This window comes from Mustela putorius, unplaced genomic scaffold (assembly GCF_011764305.1).
Source record: "Mustela putorius furo isolate JIRA1106 unplaced genomic scaffold, ASM1176430v1.1 tig00000228_pilon_pilon_pilon, whole genome shotgun sequence".
Taxonomy (NCBI): Eukaryota; Metazoa; Chordata; class Mammalia; order Carnivora; family Mustelidae; genus Mustela; species Mustela putorius.
In genome coordinates, this window is record NW_025421322.1 from 40,110,950 (window position 1) to 40,124,477 (window position 13,528).

General features: G+C 63.9%; 1 protein-coding gene across 1 annotated transcript; it reads left to right on the forward strand.

Moving 5' to 3' along the window:
* Positions 1 to 1,490: 1,490 nt before the first annotated feature.
* On the forward strand, positions 1,491 to 11,149 carry GML (glycosylphosphatidylinositol anchored molecule like). Its single transcript, XM_045078223.1, has 4 exons — positions 1,491 to 1,681; positions 5,161 to 5,246; positions 5,689 to 5,796; positions 10,694 to 11,149. The coding sequence occupies exons 1-4, from the start codon at positions 1,491 to 1,493 to the stop codon at positions 10,987 to 10,989; spliced, it is 681 nt and encodes a 226-aa protein (XP_044934158.1). The 3' UTR covers positions 10,990 to 11,149.
* Positions 11,150 to 13,528: the final 2,379 nt, after the last annotated feature.

The window sequence follows — 13,528 nt, forward strand, 5'->3', positions numbered from 1 at the left end:
GCAACTCCCATCTCCTTTACAATGCCGAGTCAATGGCTCCGAGAACGTACATCACGACTGCAAGGATGCGCTCTCGACGTAGTCATCGGCACGTGCTACAAGCCGCACCCCTCCAACAGCACAGAGGCCCGGGGGTGCCCCCGCTCCCTGCACATGAGCAGAGAGCACAGCTCCTCGGGAGGGTCAGCATCGGCCAGCCGCCCGGCGCCTCGCCCCACCGGCCCCCGCATCCCCCGCAGCAGGGCCCCAAGCTGCTGCAGGCAGGGACGGGGCACAGCAGGCCTTTCCCAGCACGAAGGCCCTGTCACCGCTGCCTCCGTCCGGAGGAAGGTCCCCTGCCTGCTCTCCATCAGGCAGCGCTCCGCGCAGACAGCCAGGCCCTGCGGCCGCCTCCCCCGGGAGCTCGGCCCCGGTCCCTGTGCCCGCAGATGCGGCTCCGGAGGCAGTCCTAGACCGGACCCTCAGGAGCAGCTTGGGCTCGTGCCCGGGACCCCCGTCCCTCCGACACTCCCTGCTCCTACCGGCGTCCTGACCAGCGTCTCTGGGAAGGGGAGGCGCGTGTGGATCGGGCCAGAAGCGTCCGTCGCGCGGAGGCTGCAGTGGGGCCCAGGAACCTCCCGCCAGGCCCGCCCCCGCCCCTCTCCCCGCTGCGGGATCAGGTGGCCCGAAGGGCGGGCGCGGAGGGGCGGGGACCCCCCCGAAAGCGAAGCCCCCACACCCGGGCCCTCTGCTCCCGGAGGGCCCCCGGCCCCCGGGCAGCGCCTGCCCCCGCAGCGAGGTCTCGCGGCTCGCCGTGGAGGGTTCGCGTCCACACGGGCCGGAGAACTCCGAGCCGCTTCTTCCGACGAGGGGCGCCGAGCAGAAGTGAGTCCCCGGCGACCCGGGGCACGGGGTACGGGGCGCGGCCACGTTCACCCCCCGCCGCAGCCCCCGCGGCGGCCCCGCCGCCGGCGCCCCCGGGAGAGGACGGCAGGAGTCTGGGACCGCGGGCAGAGCGCGGGAAGGACAAGGCGACAAAACAGCGCCCGACAGGGCGGCCCCAAGGGCGGGCGGAGGAAGGGCGGCCCCGGCAGCCCCGCGAGGAGGGCCGAGGAGGGCCGAGCGCGGCGGCGCCGGCTCCGCTCCGCGTCCGCGAGACCAGGAGGGCGCGACCCCGCTCCGCCGCACCAGCGGCCCGCGGGAGGACGCGCAGAGCCGGGCCGAAGCGCTCCCCCAGGGTCCCGCTGGGGCTGCGACCCCCCGTGCGGAGGACGCCGCCCCGCACCCACCGCCCCGCACCACCGCCCCGCGCCCGCCCAGGCCCCGCGGACCCGGCCGGCCTCCGCGCCCCTCCCCCGCCCCTGTCAGCGACGCTGCTGCTGCTGCTGCTGCTGCTGCGGGCCGGCGACCACCTTCCGGAAACCTCGGGAACGGTTCCCGCCTCCCGGCCCTGGAGGGCGGGGCCCTCGGAGCCTGCCGAAGCTTCTGGAATCCCGCGCACCTGAGAGCGCATGCGCACGGGCGTGCGCGCGCAGGGGGCCCCGCGGGAGTTGGCGCGCCGGCGCGGACGGCCTCCGGGGCGCGCTCCAGCTGAGGGACGCGCCGCTGTGCTGCGGAGGGTCGTCTCGCTCAGCTGCTTCGGCTGCGCACGGAACCCCGCTGTGCCCGCGGCCTCAGGCCCCGAAGCCCGGGGCTCCAGAAGGTTCTCTGGGGTCGTCGAGGGTCGGGTGTGGACGGGGGGCTGCGGGAGCCGGCCGGTGGGCGCGGGAAGGGACTGCGGGGGGGGCGGCGGCGGCGGCGGCGGGAGGCCGGCGGGGAAGCTTTCTTCTCCCCGCGGCGCGGCGGGCCGTGTGTGCCCCGGCGGCCCCCGTCCCCACCGGGTGCTCCCCCAGGCGCGCGGCCGCTCGCCCCCGCCGGCTGCTCCCCCACAGCGGCCGCCTCTGCGCCGACAACCGCCCGGCTCCCTGACAGGCCGGCGCGGCCCTCAGACGGCGCTCCTCCCGCAGCAGGCGGCCGCCTCCCTCAGGCAGCGGCTCCCCGCGCCCCGCACGGCGACGTCCTCCTCGGCCAAGGGCTCACACACGCCCCCGTAGGGGCCACCACCCCCTGCCGCAAGGGGCTCCCCCCCGCAGAGACGGCGCCACCCCCCAGCCAGGTGCTGTCCCCAGCCCGGTGGTCGCGCCCCCGCAGCCGGGCGCTCCCCGCGGGGACAGGCGGCGCCTCTCGGGGGCTCGGCCCCATGACCGGCGGCCGCTTCCTCGGGCAGATGCTGCCCCGCCGGACGGTGGCCCCGAGCAGACGGCCGCGCCCCTGCCGGACAGGCGGGCGGGTCCCCACAGGGGCTCCCCCACCGCCACCCCTGCTCAGGCAGGGACTCGCCCTCGAGAAGGCCGGAAGCGCCTGTCAGGAAGGGCGTCTCCCCACACGCAGGTGGACGCCCCTCGTGCAGGTGGCCTCTGCCCTCAGGAAGGCGGCCCGCACCCCTGCCCTTTAGGAAGGCTGCCGCACCCCTGCCCCTCAGGAAGGCGGCCCGCACCCCTGCCCCTCAGGAAGGCGGCCCGCACCCCTGCCCCTCAGGAAGGCGGCCCGCACCCCTGCCCCTCAGGAAGGCGGCCGCCCGCAGGCGGCCCCCCTGCCCCTCAGGAAGGCGGCCCGCACCCCTGCCCCTCAGGAAGGCCGCCGCACCCCTGCCCCTCAGGAAGGCGGCCCGCACCCCCTGCCCCTCAGGAAGGCGGACGGCCCCTCAGGAAGGCCGCCGCACCCCTGCCCCTCAGGAAGGCGGCCCGCACCGCTGCCCCTCAGGAAGGCGGCCACACCCCCTGTCCCTCAGGTAAGCGGCCCGCACCCCAGCCCCTCAGGAAGGCGGCCCGCACCCCTGCCCCTCAGGAAGGCGGCCCGCACCCCTGCCCCTCAGGAAGGCGGCCCGCACCCCTGCCCCTCAGGAAGGCGGCCCGCACCGCTGCCCTCAGGAAGGCGGCCCGCACCCCTGTCCCTCTGGTAAGCGGCCCGCACCCCGGCCCCTCAGGAAGGCGGCCCGCACCCCTGCCCCTCAGGAAGGCCGGCCCGCACCGCTGCCCTGCCCCTCAGGAAGGCGGCCACCCCCCTCAGGAGGTCCCTCACCCCTGCCCCTAAGCGGCCCGCACCCCTGCCCCTCAGGAAGGCGGCCCGCACCCCTGCCCCTCAGGAAGGCGGCCCGCACCCCTGCCCCTCAGGAAGAAGGCCCGCCCCTGCTGCCCTCAGGAAGGCGGCCCGCACCCCTGCCCCTCAGGAAGGCGGCCCGCACCCCTGCCCCTCAGGAAGGCGGCCGCACCCCTGCCCCCTCAGGAAGGCGGCCCGCACCCCTGTCCCTCAGGAAAGCGGCCCGCACCCCTGCCCTCAGGAAGGAAGGCGGCCCGCCCCTCACCCCTGCCCCTCAGGAAGGCGGCCCGCACCCGCTGCCCTCAGGAAGGCGGCCCCGCACCGCTGCCCTCAGGAAGGCGGCCCGCACCGCTGCCCTCAGGGAAGGCCCCAAGGCGCCCTCAGGAAGGCGCCCGCACCCCTGCCCCTCAGGAAGGCGGCCCGCACCCCTGCCCCTCAGGAAGGCGGGCCGCACCCCTGCCCCTCAGGAAGGCCGCTGCACCCCTGCCCCTCAGGAAGGCGGGCCGCACCCCTGCCCCTCAGGAGGGCGGCCGCACCCCTGCCCCTCAGGTAGGCGGGCCGCACCCCTGCCCTCAGGAAGGCGGCCCGCACCGCTGCCCTCAGGAAGGCGGCCCCACACCGCTGCCCTCAGGAAGGCGGCCCGCACCCCCTGCCCTTTAGGAAGGCGGCCGCACCCCTGCCCCTAGGAAGGCGGACCGCACCCCTGCCCCTCAGGAAGGCGGACCGCTCCCCTACCCCTCAGGAAGGCGGACCGCTCCCCTACCCCTCAGGAAGGCGGACCGCACCCCTACCCCTCAGGAAGGCGGCCCACAGCTGCCCTCAAGAAGGCGGCCGCACCCCTTGCCCTCAGGAAGGCGGCCCGCACCCCTGCCCCTCAGGTAGGCGGCCCGCACCCCTGCCCCTCAGGAAGGCGGCCCCATGCCCCCACACCCCTTCCCCAGCACCTCACGCAGGTGCTTCCCGCCGGGCAGGCACCGACTCTCAGCCTCAGCCTGTCTCCTCTGGCCTCAGCGCAGGGCCCCCCGCTCTCGGGCAGGTGGCCTCCCCCGCGCTCAGGGTCGGCCCCAGTGAGGCAGGTGCCAGGCTGCCCCCCAGTCCGGCTCCGTCTCCAGCAGGACCCACCTCCTGCCCCATTGGGAGAGGCGTCCCCTGAGCACCGAGGACTGGTCGTGACCCTGAAAAGGCAGGTGGGGCCTCCAGGGCGACAAGCTGCTGGGGCAGGGCACGAGGGTTCCTGCAGGACAGCGGGCAGGCACAGGTCGGGGTGCCGCTGGGGCCCCAAGGGTGCTGGAGCAGAGGCAGGCGCTGCTGGTGCCTCGGGGGCCGCCCTGGAGCCGAGGGCCAGGGTCCGGGCTCAGCTGTGGGGGGCCCCAGGCGCTCCCAGGCCTGCACCTCGGGGCCACCTGATTTCCGCAGAGGTGGGGTTCGGGGAGAACGTTCCTGGGGCACACTGTGGCCAGTGTGCTAAGGAGGCTTCTGGCATCTTCCACGCTGTAGTCACGCCCTGTCCCCCATGTCTGTCCAGACGCTGGCGGGAGCAGGAAATAGCCAGGCGGACAGTGTTCTGGCGCTTTCCCCAGGTTGTTCTTGAGATGGAGGGGTGCATAAGGAGGAGCATCTGGGGGCACAGGGGACCTCGGGCGAGCTCCAGGTGGAGGCGGCCCCGGGACCTGGCTGCCTGGGCCGAGCGCTGCCTGGGGGCGAGCAGGCGGGATGACTTCCCCCAAGATGAAGTCGCTGGTGGTAGCGCAGCCTTCCTGCTGGGAAAGGCCAAGCCCCAGTCCCTGCGTGGAGCAGCTTGGGCCCTGCTGGGCGGGGGTGCAGGGGCAGGTGGGGAGAGGAGCCCAGCGGCGCGAGCAGGTACGCGCTGCCCTTCCCTGAGGAGCCCGGCTCGTGCCCCCCTGGCTCCTGCACACATGCAGCCGGGGGGCGGCGCTCTGTGCACACGGAGCTTGCTGACACGCGTGTGCACACGGAGCTTGCTGACACGCGTGTGCACACGGAGCTTGCTGACACGCGTGCCCTGCGTCTCCTCGCCCGTAGGTTCGAGCCTCTGCAGGAGATGATGCTCCTCTGCGCCTTGCTGCTAGCCGGCGGCTGGCCATTGGTCATGGCTTCAAGTGAGCATTGTGAGTATGTCGAGTCCCTCAGGAATGGGATAAGCATTTACTGTGATATCCTGATCAGAGAAGGAGTTCGAGGGGGAATTTCTGTCATCGTAGCCAGCAGAGACCTTTGTCATCAGTGCAGATGGCGGACACGGGGTGGAACTTCCTCATGTGAGCAGGGGACGGGCAGGGGTGGCTGGTCCAGCAGCCTCTGGGAGGGCACCGGCACCGGCCGTTTATGACTCTCAAGCTTCCTCGGGCAGTTGAGGCTTATCTGCAGAGGGCAGGGTCCCCCCTTTGGCCTCTGGGAGCAGGAACAGGCCCCGGCTTCTGTCCAGAAGCTCGTGCTGCCAACAGCAAAGGGGCCTTCAGGCAGGGGGAGGGTCATCTGCCAGGGGAGGGCGCAGCCGGCTGGTAACGGGGCAGAGACACGCGGGCCTGATGCCGCTGCGTCTTCCCTCAGGGCCCTACAATATGAGGTGCTACAACTGTTGGACCATCAACAATTTCTACTGTTCACAATCTAACCTCTGTCCCTTAAATTTGAGGCGCTGCCTGACAATCTCCGTTCGTAAGTATCTGTTTGTCCTTCCTACGCCTTGTGATTGAGTCCGTTACAGGGAGCAGGTCCAATAAGTTCTTTCTCTGCACCCAGAACCGGCCCTTGGCCCACTCTGACCCATCCCGGGAGCACATCCCAAGCACTAGGCTCAGCCCAGCGTAGGGCAGTGCCACCATCATGGAGAGCCCAGCCCCATAATCTGCCGGGGCGGGCTGCAGTGTGCACATGTCCTGAGCTGTCTTGAGGGCTTGGGGGTGGCTGCTTCTCTAGGCTCTAGTCCCTGGCAGGCCTGGTCGTGTGTGTCGACAGCGCTGTGTAACCTGGGTAGTTCCTCGTGGCCCATTTGATTCTGGTCGTTGCCAGAGGCTTCCAGATAAGCAGACCCAGGAAGTGGACACGCCATGGTCGTATCAGGGCAACACCTACCTCCCGCAGATGCCAAGACCAAGCGTGAGCTCAGGCAGAAAGGTCAGGCAGTCGGGCCCTCCCAGCACGCTCTCGCCTCTCACTCAGAGGCTCTCGGGCCCTGAGAAAGGCGCCCCACTCTCCAGGCCCCTAAGCTGAGCAACGTGAAGCACCGGCAGCCAGTGACCACTTGTCACCCCAGAAACACTCCACACACATGCCCCGGGGGTTCTGGGCAACCGTGCCGGCGCCGTCGGTGGGGAAAGACCGCCTCTTCAAGAGCATCGGGCAAAAATTCATCTTCACCTAAACCTCAACTGGGATTCAAAAATTCCCTCCGAAGGACCGTGGGCTAAGTGTAAAAGGTGCAGTCTGGGACTTTCAGGAGGAGAGAGCGCCGAGGAGGCTAAGCCAAGAGGACCGGGCCTGGCCGCCAGAGCGGGACCCACAGAGGGGAACTGGCGGTGGGGGACGCCCAGCGATGAGAAGCGCTTCTGTGCGGAAGGCCCTGTTCGGAGGGTGGAGAGGCTACGCACGGGAGCACCAGCGTGCAGCCCGCACTCCCCACAGAAGACCGCGGTCCCCAGCACAGACAGAGCTCTCGCCGTTCAACAGCAAACAATGCAGCCCTCCCGCTAGAACGAGGCCAAAGACACGAAGAGATATTTCACCGATGCAGAGAAACCCATGAACAGATGTTCAGCATCTTGCGCCACTGCCAAAATGAACACTGACACACACAGTTAGGCGTCCTGAATCCGAGTGGCCGAAGTAGAGTAGAGAGTGACCGCCCCGAATGCTGGCCGGGACAGTAAAGAAACCAGATTCTCACACACACCGCCAGCGACAGTGAAGTTGGGGCAGCCGAGACGGGGTCCGGTTTCTTACAAACTGAACACGCAGCTACTCTGCGTGCCCGGAATGGCACTTCTGAGGGTTTCCCCAGAGTAACCAAGTAAAACGGTGCGGCTGTTCACAGCAGATGAATGTGCGACACGCCCGGCCGGAGCATCCCGGCTGTTCTGCACTGCTTAAAGGGTACGGAAAGCCATGGGACGGGCCGCCCTGCGGGTGCTCCTGCCAGTAAAGAGAGGAGCAGGTACCGATCCGCCAGCCTGAGCGAATGTCTGGGGCTTCTGCGGAACGAGGGAGGGTGAACCCCAGAGGTGACCGTCCGTGGTCCCGGTTGAGGCCGTGCTCGAAATGACCAACTGCGAGAAGCGGACCCCAGGTTAGTTCTGAGCGCGTGCGGACGAGGGTCCGTGGCTGGCATCTGGGTGGCAAAGACGTCAGTGCATCCGTCTGAGGGCGGAGTGCGGCGATGCAACTGTTGTCTGTCCTGACCGTTCTGAAAGCCAGTGCCCTGGCTGTGACAGCCCGCTGTGCCCTCGCCAAATGTTCCTTTGCAAGTGACTGAGCGACGCTACACGGGAGCTTGCTGTATTTCCTGCGAGTGCTTTGAATATGCCGTTGTCAAAGGGAAAACGTTTAGCGGGAAAAGCAATTAAAAATCTACGTGGTTAGATGGTGAAGTCCGGTGGACGTAACGTGGCTGTTTTCCCCCAAATTAATCTAAGAACGTCTTGTTCCAGTCAGACCCTCAGTAGGTCTGTGTGTGTGTGTGTCTGTGCACCCACATGCAAGCTGAACCAGATACTGGGATGTGCCGGGGTTAGGAAGGGCTGGAGGGCCCGAGGCAATCTTGCGGGAGAGGAGAGAAACTGGAGGATGGCGCTCTGAACTCGCAAGATGATTTATACCTTTTTGTCAATTCAGACAGTCTGATGTTGGTGTCCAGGTTGAAGAATAGACCTTTAGAGGGGCAAGGAGATCTCAGGTGTGTCTGGTTTCATGCTTTCTGACGACTTTGGCCCCGCAGGTTTAGGGAAGGAGGCTTGTCTGCGCTCACAGCTGGTGGGAGATGGGACCTTAGTCACCGTATGTACTTTACACCAAAGCAGCAGCTTCGGGTGTCTTGTGGATCTCCTTGTAAATACGAAGAGAGCAAGGGGGTCCTGGGCATTTATCCAAAGAACAGTGATCCGAAGGGGCACATGCACCCCAGTGTTTAGAGCAGCAGTGTCCACACTCCCCGAAATACGGAAAGTGCCCAGAGAATGCATAGAGATGGCGTGTGTGTGCGTGTGTGTGCGTGCGTGCGTGTGTACACACATAATGGCGTATTACTCAGCCGTGAAAAGAACGAATCTTGCCATTTGCAACGACATGGTTACAACTAGAGTGTCTTATGCTCAGAGAAATGAGTCACTCAGAGAGACAAACGTCACATGATTTTACCGGCATGTGGAGTTTAAGAAACAAAACAGATGAATGTAGGGGAAGGGAAGAAAAACACAAGAAGCTGAAAGCAGAGGGAGAGAAACCACACGAGTCTCTTAACTGCAGGAGATAAGCTGAGGGTTCCTGGAGGTGAGGGATGGGGACGGGGTGACGGGACGATGGGCAGTAAGGAGACTGCCGGCTGGATGAGAACTGGCTGCGGTTCGCACCTGATGACTCGTGCGGTTCTGCGTCTGACACTCGGAATACCGTAGACGTTCCCTGAATTGCATTTAAAGAAGATAAATTTTAAGACGTCAGCTGAAGGGAAACGTAGAAGAATATCTTTGTATCCTTGGATAATTACGAACTTGAGAAAAGCGAACAATATCGTGCTGGTCACATGTGGCCAAAGTGGCAGGTGCGATTACATAAAAACTCACCACTTCTGCCCCTGAGAAGACACTGAGGAGACAGTGAAAATGATGCCAGAGATGAAGAGAGAGCAGTGGAAGGCGCTCTGCGGAGGGGCTGTACGCGGTGTATACAATGACCTTCGTCCTACGGATCAGCAGTTGAACAAGCAGATCGCTGCATAGAAATTCGAGCAAAGCGGCTTGAAGGATGTTACCAGAAGATGATACCCACATGGGCAGGAAGTCTCCACAACGAAGCTCAGCATCATCGTTTTTGGTGGAAACGCCAGTCTGAGCCTTGATGCGGTACCCCCAAGGCAACGGCTCCGCATTCACAAACGCCCAGTCAGGGGTGGCGAGTCGTCGAAGCGTCCACCACCCTGTGGAGCGTGCATAGGTACGGCAGGCCCGGCAGCGTGTTCGGCAGCATCTGCCGCAGCCACGCGTCCGCACCCTGAGGACGCGGCGTTATCAGCTCTAAAGAACTCTGCGCGCTCGCTTCTGGATGAGGCCCAGAACATTCCTTGCCATGCTCCTTGGGGATAGACAAGAGCCAGGAACAGCCCTGACGCCCATCACGCCCGTGCCGTGGCACAGTCAGCGGGGAAGCATAGAGCTACCGAGCAGGCGGGATACAACAGGGGCCGCGGCGGGGGTGGGTGTCCCAAACACGAAGCAGGCAGGAGAAGCCAGACACCGAAAGGACACAGCAGGAGTCCGTAATCACAACGTCCAACGACAACAACGAAGTTCAAGGATGGACGAAGTTAACATATGGCTTACACACCGAGACACTTGCTGTCTTGGGGCGCTGGCTGCTCGTCGTGCCTGATGGAGGAAGAAAAGCAGGAATGAGGGGTTTTCATCCAGTTCTGTTTCTGGACTTTGACGCTGCCAATATTGTTACCAACCCTTCCTGGGAAAACCCCTCGGCGGCCGACTTAGGATTCTGCGCTCCACAGGACGGTACGGAACTTTCAAGAGTCCTTTACGTGGCAAAGAAAGAAAAGCAAGTGCCTGGGAGCCGGCTGTTCGTTCCTTCTCTGTAACCCCGGAGCCATGAACGGCACATCAACTGCGGCAAGTCCCAGGGAAACAAGTCGTGGGTCAACACGGGTCCCCGGGGGCAGGCTCATGAGCGAGAGCCGAGGACTCGAACTCAAGGACTCGCGAAGGAGGCCTCAGAGGGAGCCTGGCTCCAGCGGCACTGGCTGGCCGAGGCTGTTGGGTGTGCCCGCCACTGAGGTGATCACAGTCACTGTGGGGCCCTCGTTGGGACAGAGCGTCCAGTCTGTGCTGGGGAGCAGGTTGGCACTACGCGCACATCGCAAGTTTCTGTGTTGGGCCAAGAGCTGGGAACGTCTGGCCGAGGGGCCGCTCCAACTGCAGAAAATCAGGTGAGGGTCACGGTTTTGGGGTGCTCCACGCCAGGGCCTGTGTGATCCTGCGGGACACGAGCCACCGTATTTCTAGAGCCCTGGGAGTCTTAGCGCACGTACCAAGCCAGGCATGTCACGCGTGCGGCTGCGTGCCAAGGTGCCCAGCGACTATCGGGGAGAGCCCGAGGCAGAGGTGAGGTGGCAGTGCGGACAGAAAAATGTTTCTAGGAGAACCTGTTCAAGGAGGAACAGAACCTCTCGAGGCCTCACTTGACGTTCTCTACCAGCGAAGAATTCTAGGCATCGGAGAAGCAGATGTAGAAGGAGGGTGCGGTGCTACGCGGCGCTAGTTAGACTGGTGAGGTGTGTGTTGATGCTCGCAAGCAGAAAGCCTGAAATCAATGATTTTCATATCTGTATCTCTAGGTTTGAATGAACGGGAACTCCTTGTTTACAAGAACTGTACGAGCAACTGCACGTTCGTGTATCCCTCCGAAGTACCCCCTGAAGCCCCGAGATCCAAATTTTTCAAAACTAATAGTTTCTATTATGTTCGTTGTTGTAACTTTATTAATTGCAACGAGGGAGGACCTCTTTCTCTGGAGAAGGATTTCTCCCCCGAGCGTACAATTGAGGAGACTCTGTCAGGGACCGGACGCTTGGCGGAGTCGGCATTTTTCCTGGGTGCTGCCTCCATCCTAGTCAGCAACACACTGACGTGAGAAGCCCTCCTAGAGGGTCTGCCCCCCCCATTCCTCAGAGCAAGTTCACGTTCCATCCCTCCCTCGTGAGCCAGGCGCCCTGACCCACATGGCTCCCGGGTGGCGGGTTACCCCTTTGCAGCCTACTTGGAGAGAGAAATAAAGAGCATCATTGTTTGGACTCTGGTGCCCTGGAGGTTTCTTTGTGGTTTTAGCGTTCGATCCGTTTGTTCCTCTTCAGTCATCAGCTCACGAGTAGACCAAAGCCTCTGCCACTCCGGCACACGGGGATCGAGCGTTTGAGTGAAAAGCGGAACGGTTAGAGGGGACAGCGCACGTCTCAGCTGGCAGCGCCGGCCCAGCTGTGCCCAGACCACAGGGAGCTGAGGCCCCCCGAGACCCCAAGCTTCCCTCTCAGAGCGGGACGGTGGTTGCAGGAGGGCGCTTGGCCATAAAGCAGCACGCGGCCCACAGTGCCTGTCGTTAGAGACTGTGCCGGTGCCTTCGCGCGGGTCAGTGAGCCAAGACCTGCATGAAGCGCCGTCCTCCGTCACAATGGCCCCTGTCGTCACGCCAGCGAGAGAAGGTCTCCTCAGATGCTGACGTCAGAGGGCTAAGGGGCCAGAGCCAGCTGCTGAGCGCCTTGAACCGGCAGGGAGACTTCTGGGCGGTGCTGTCATCCTCATTGTGCTCGGGGTCTGTGTCAGGAGAGAGACGTGGAGGGAGCACTAGAGCTCCACCTTCTTTGGCGTCGACCTCTCCTTCTCTAAACTGGATTTGAAATTAGCTAAACTTCACGTAACAGGAAAGTCATCATTTCAAAGAGTGTAATTCAGTGTTTTTTACCATATTCACCATACTGTGCAGCCATCGCCACCGCCTAATTCCAGAACATTTGGCAACCCAAAGGGACAGCCTGCTTCAACAAACAGCCAGTCACTCTAGGACCTCTCCTGTGAGACCGGCAAGTATTTCTGCACGAGGGCGCGACAGTGTTTGCAAACAGAGTGAGACGTCCTGTCAGCAGCGGTGACTGTGCCACAGTTGTCAGCTCTGTGCTCTCCAGGGCATCCCCAACTAAAGAACTCAGGGATTCCCAAGCGGGACTCATGGTAAGGGACTGCCACCGGTGATTGCACAGTGAGGGACATCGGGAGAGCCTGAAAGAAGAGATGACCTTGACCCCAAGAACCTTTACTGGAAGGTTGTTTTCAAGATGTGTGCGGTCCACTGCCAACCCAAGGTCCTCCGCTGGGGGGAAGGGGGTGCGGGGAGGGCCTGACAGGCGGGGGGGGTCGCAGGGCGCCTCTGCCCGGGGGAGCTGCGAGGCTGTGCAGCAGGAGGGACCCTATGAGCCTCGGCTTCCCGGCCTGGCCCTGCACGCATGAGCTCCTTGCTCCCCTGGAGGGCTGCAGTGACCATGAGGTGAAACACGTGTGCTGCCCGCAACAGAGCATCCCTCCGGCCGAGCCTCTTTCCGTTCCAGGCCCGCCTCCCTCCCGCGATCCCACAGAGCAGGGCCGCAAACAAGGAAGCGACTTTGGAGTGGCGGGAGAAGCCGGAGCTGCTGACTGAGCGCCTGCTGCAGCAGAGAGCTGGGCCCTTGCAGACCCAACCTTGCTGTGTCCTCCCCCGGGCCTGGGGGGGTGGGAATTCTCCAGCAGAATGCCCACGGGAAGCACTCGAGGCTCAGAGGGGGTGAAGGGCCAGGCGCGATGGAAGGGCCAGGCCCGCGTGTGTGCCTGTGCCCGCAGGGTCCGGGAGCCGCTCTCTTCTCCGCGGCTCCACGGCCCCTTGAGCCGTGCCTGGCGGGAGCGGGAGAAGCCCACATGCCCCCCGCTGCGGCCCTTCTCCGCGGCCATTGGAGCCAGAAAGGGTGCACATCGCCTCCCTCCTCCAGGGAGTCTGAGCAGGAACCAGATGCCCGAGGGGCCCCTCAGTGCAGGCAGGGCAGGCTCAGCAAGGGAGCCACCCCTCCTCCTCACTGCGCTGCGGGGAGCTCAGTGCCTGGTTAATGGTAGGTCAGTAAATACTTACTAGACAGGGGTTTGTCTATTTTTTCTCAACAGTGAATAACTGATATAAAAATGAGATTTTAAAAAAATTGGAGAGCAAGGTCCTGAGACGTCACCACTGAAACCTGGCGGCAGAGGAAACCAGCTTTTGGATGGCCAGTGCCGACATATGGGCAGACCACGTTAGGACCAGGGGAAATAGTGGGGTACAGGAAGAAAGTAATCGAGGTTTATTTGTATGTGTTTTTACACAAATGTATATATCTACCCTGGAGAAAGAGAGAAAGAAAGAGAGGTCCCTGCAGGAGAGGGGCAAAGGGAGAAAGAGTCCCAAGCCGACTCCCCACTGAGCGTGGAGCCCAATGCCAGCTGATCGTAGGAACGGAAGATCATCCTGAGCTGAAACCAAGAGTCGGACGCTCCACTGACTGATCCACCCTGGCACCCCTATTCTTACTCAATTTTAAGTGAAAAATGAAGCTGTAATAATTTCACCTGTCCCGGGGGGAGTAGCTTCTACAAGAGAGCTACATAATCGGGATGTG

Bases quoted from the DNA above. Each gene is read 5' to 3' on its own strand.
- GML (XM_045078223.1), top strand. From the start codon at position 1,491: ATGCGCACGGGCGTGCGCGCGCAGGGGGCCCCGCGGGAGTTGGCGCGC. The intron at 1,682-5,160 runs GTTCTCTGGGGT...CCTCGCCCGTAG, and splicing joins GAAGCCCGGGGCTCCAGAAG to GTTCGAGCCTCTGCAGGAGA. The intron at 5,797-10,693 runs GTAAGTATCTGT...CTGTATCTCTAG, and splicing joins CTGCCTGACAATCTCCGTTC to GTTTGAATGAACGGGAACTC.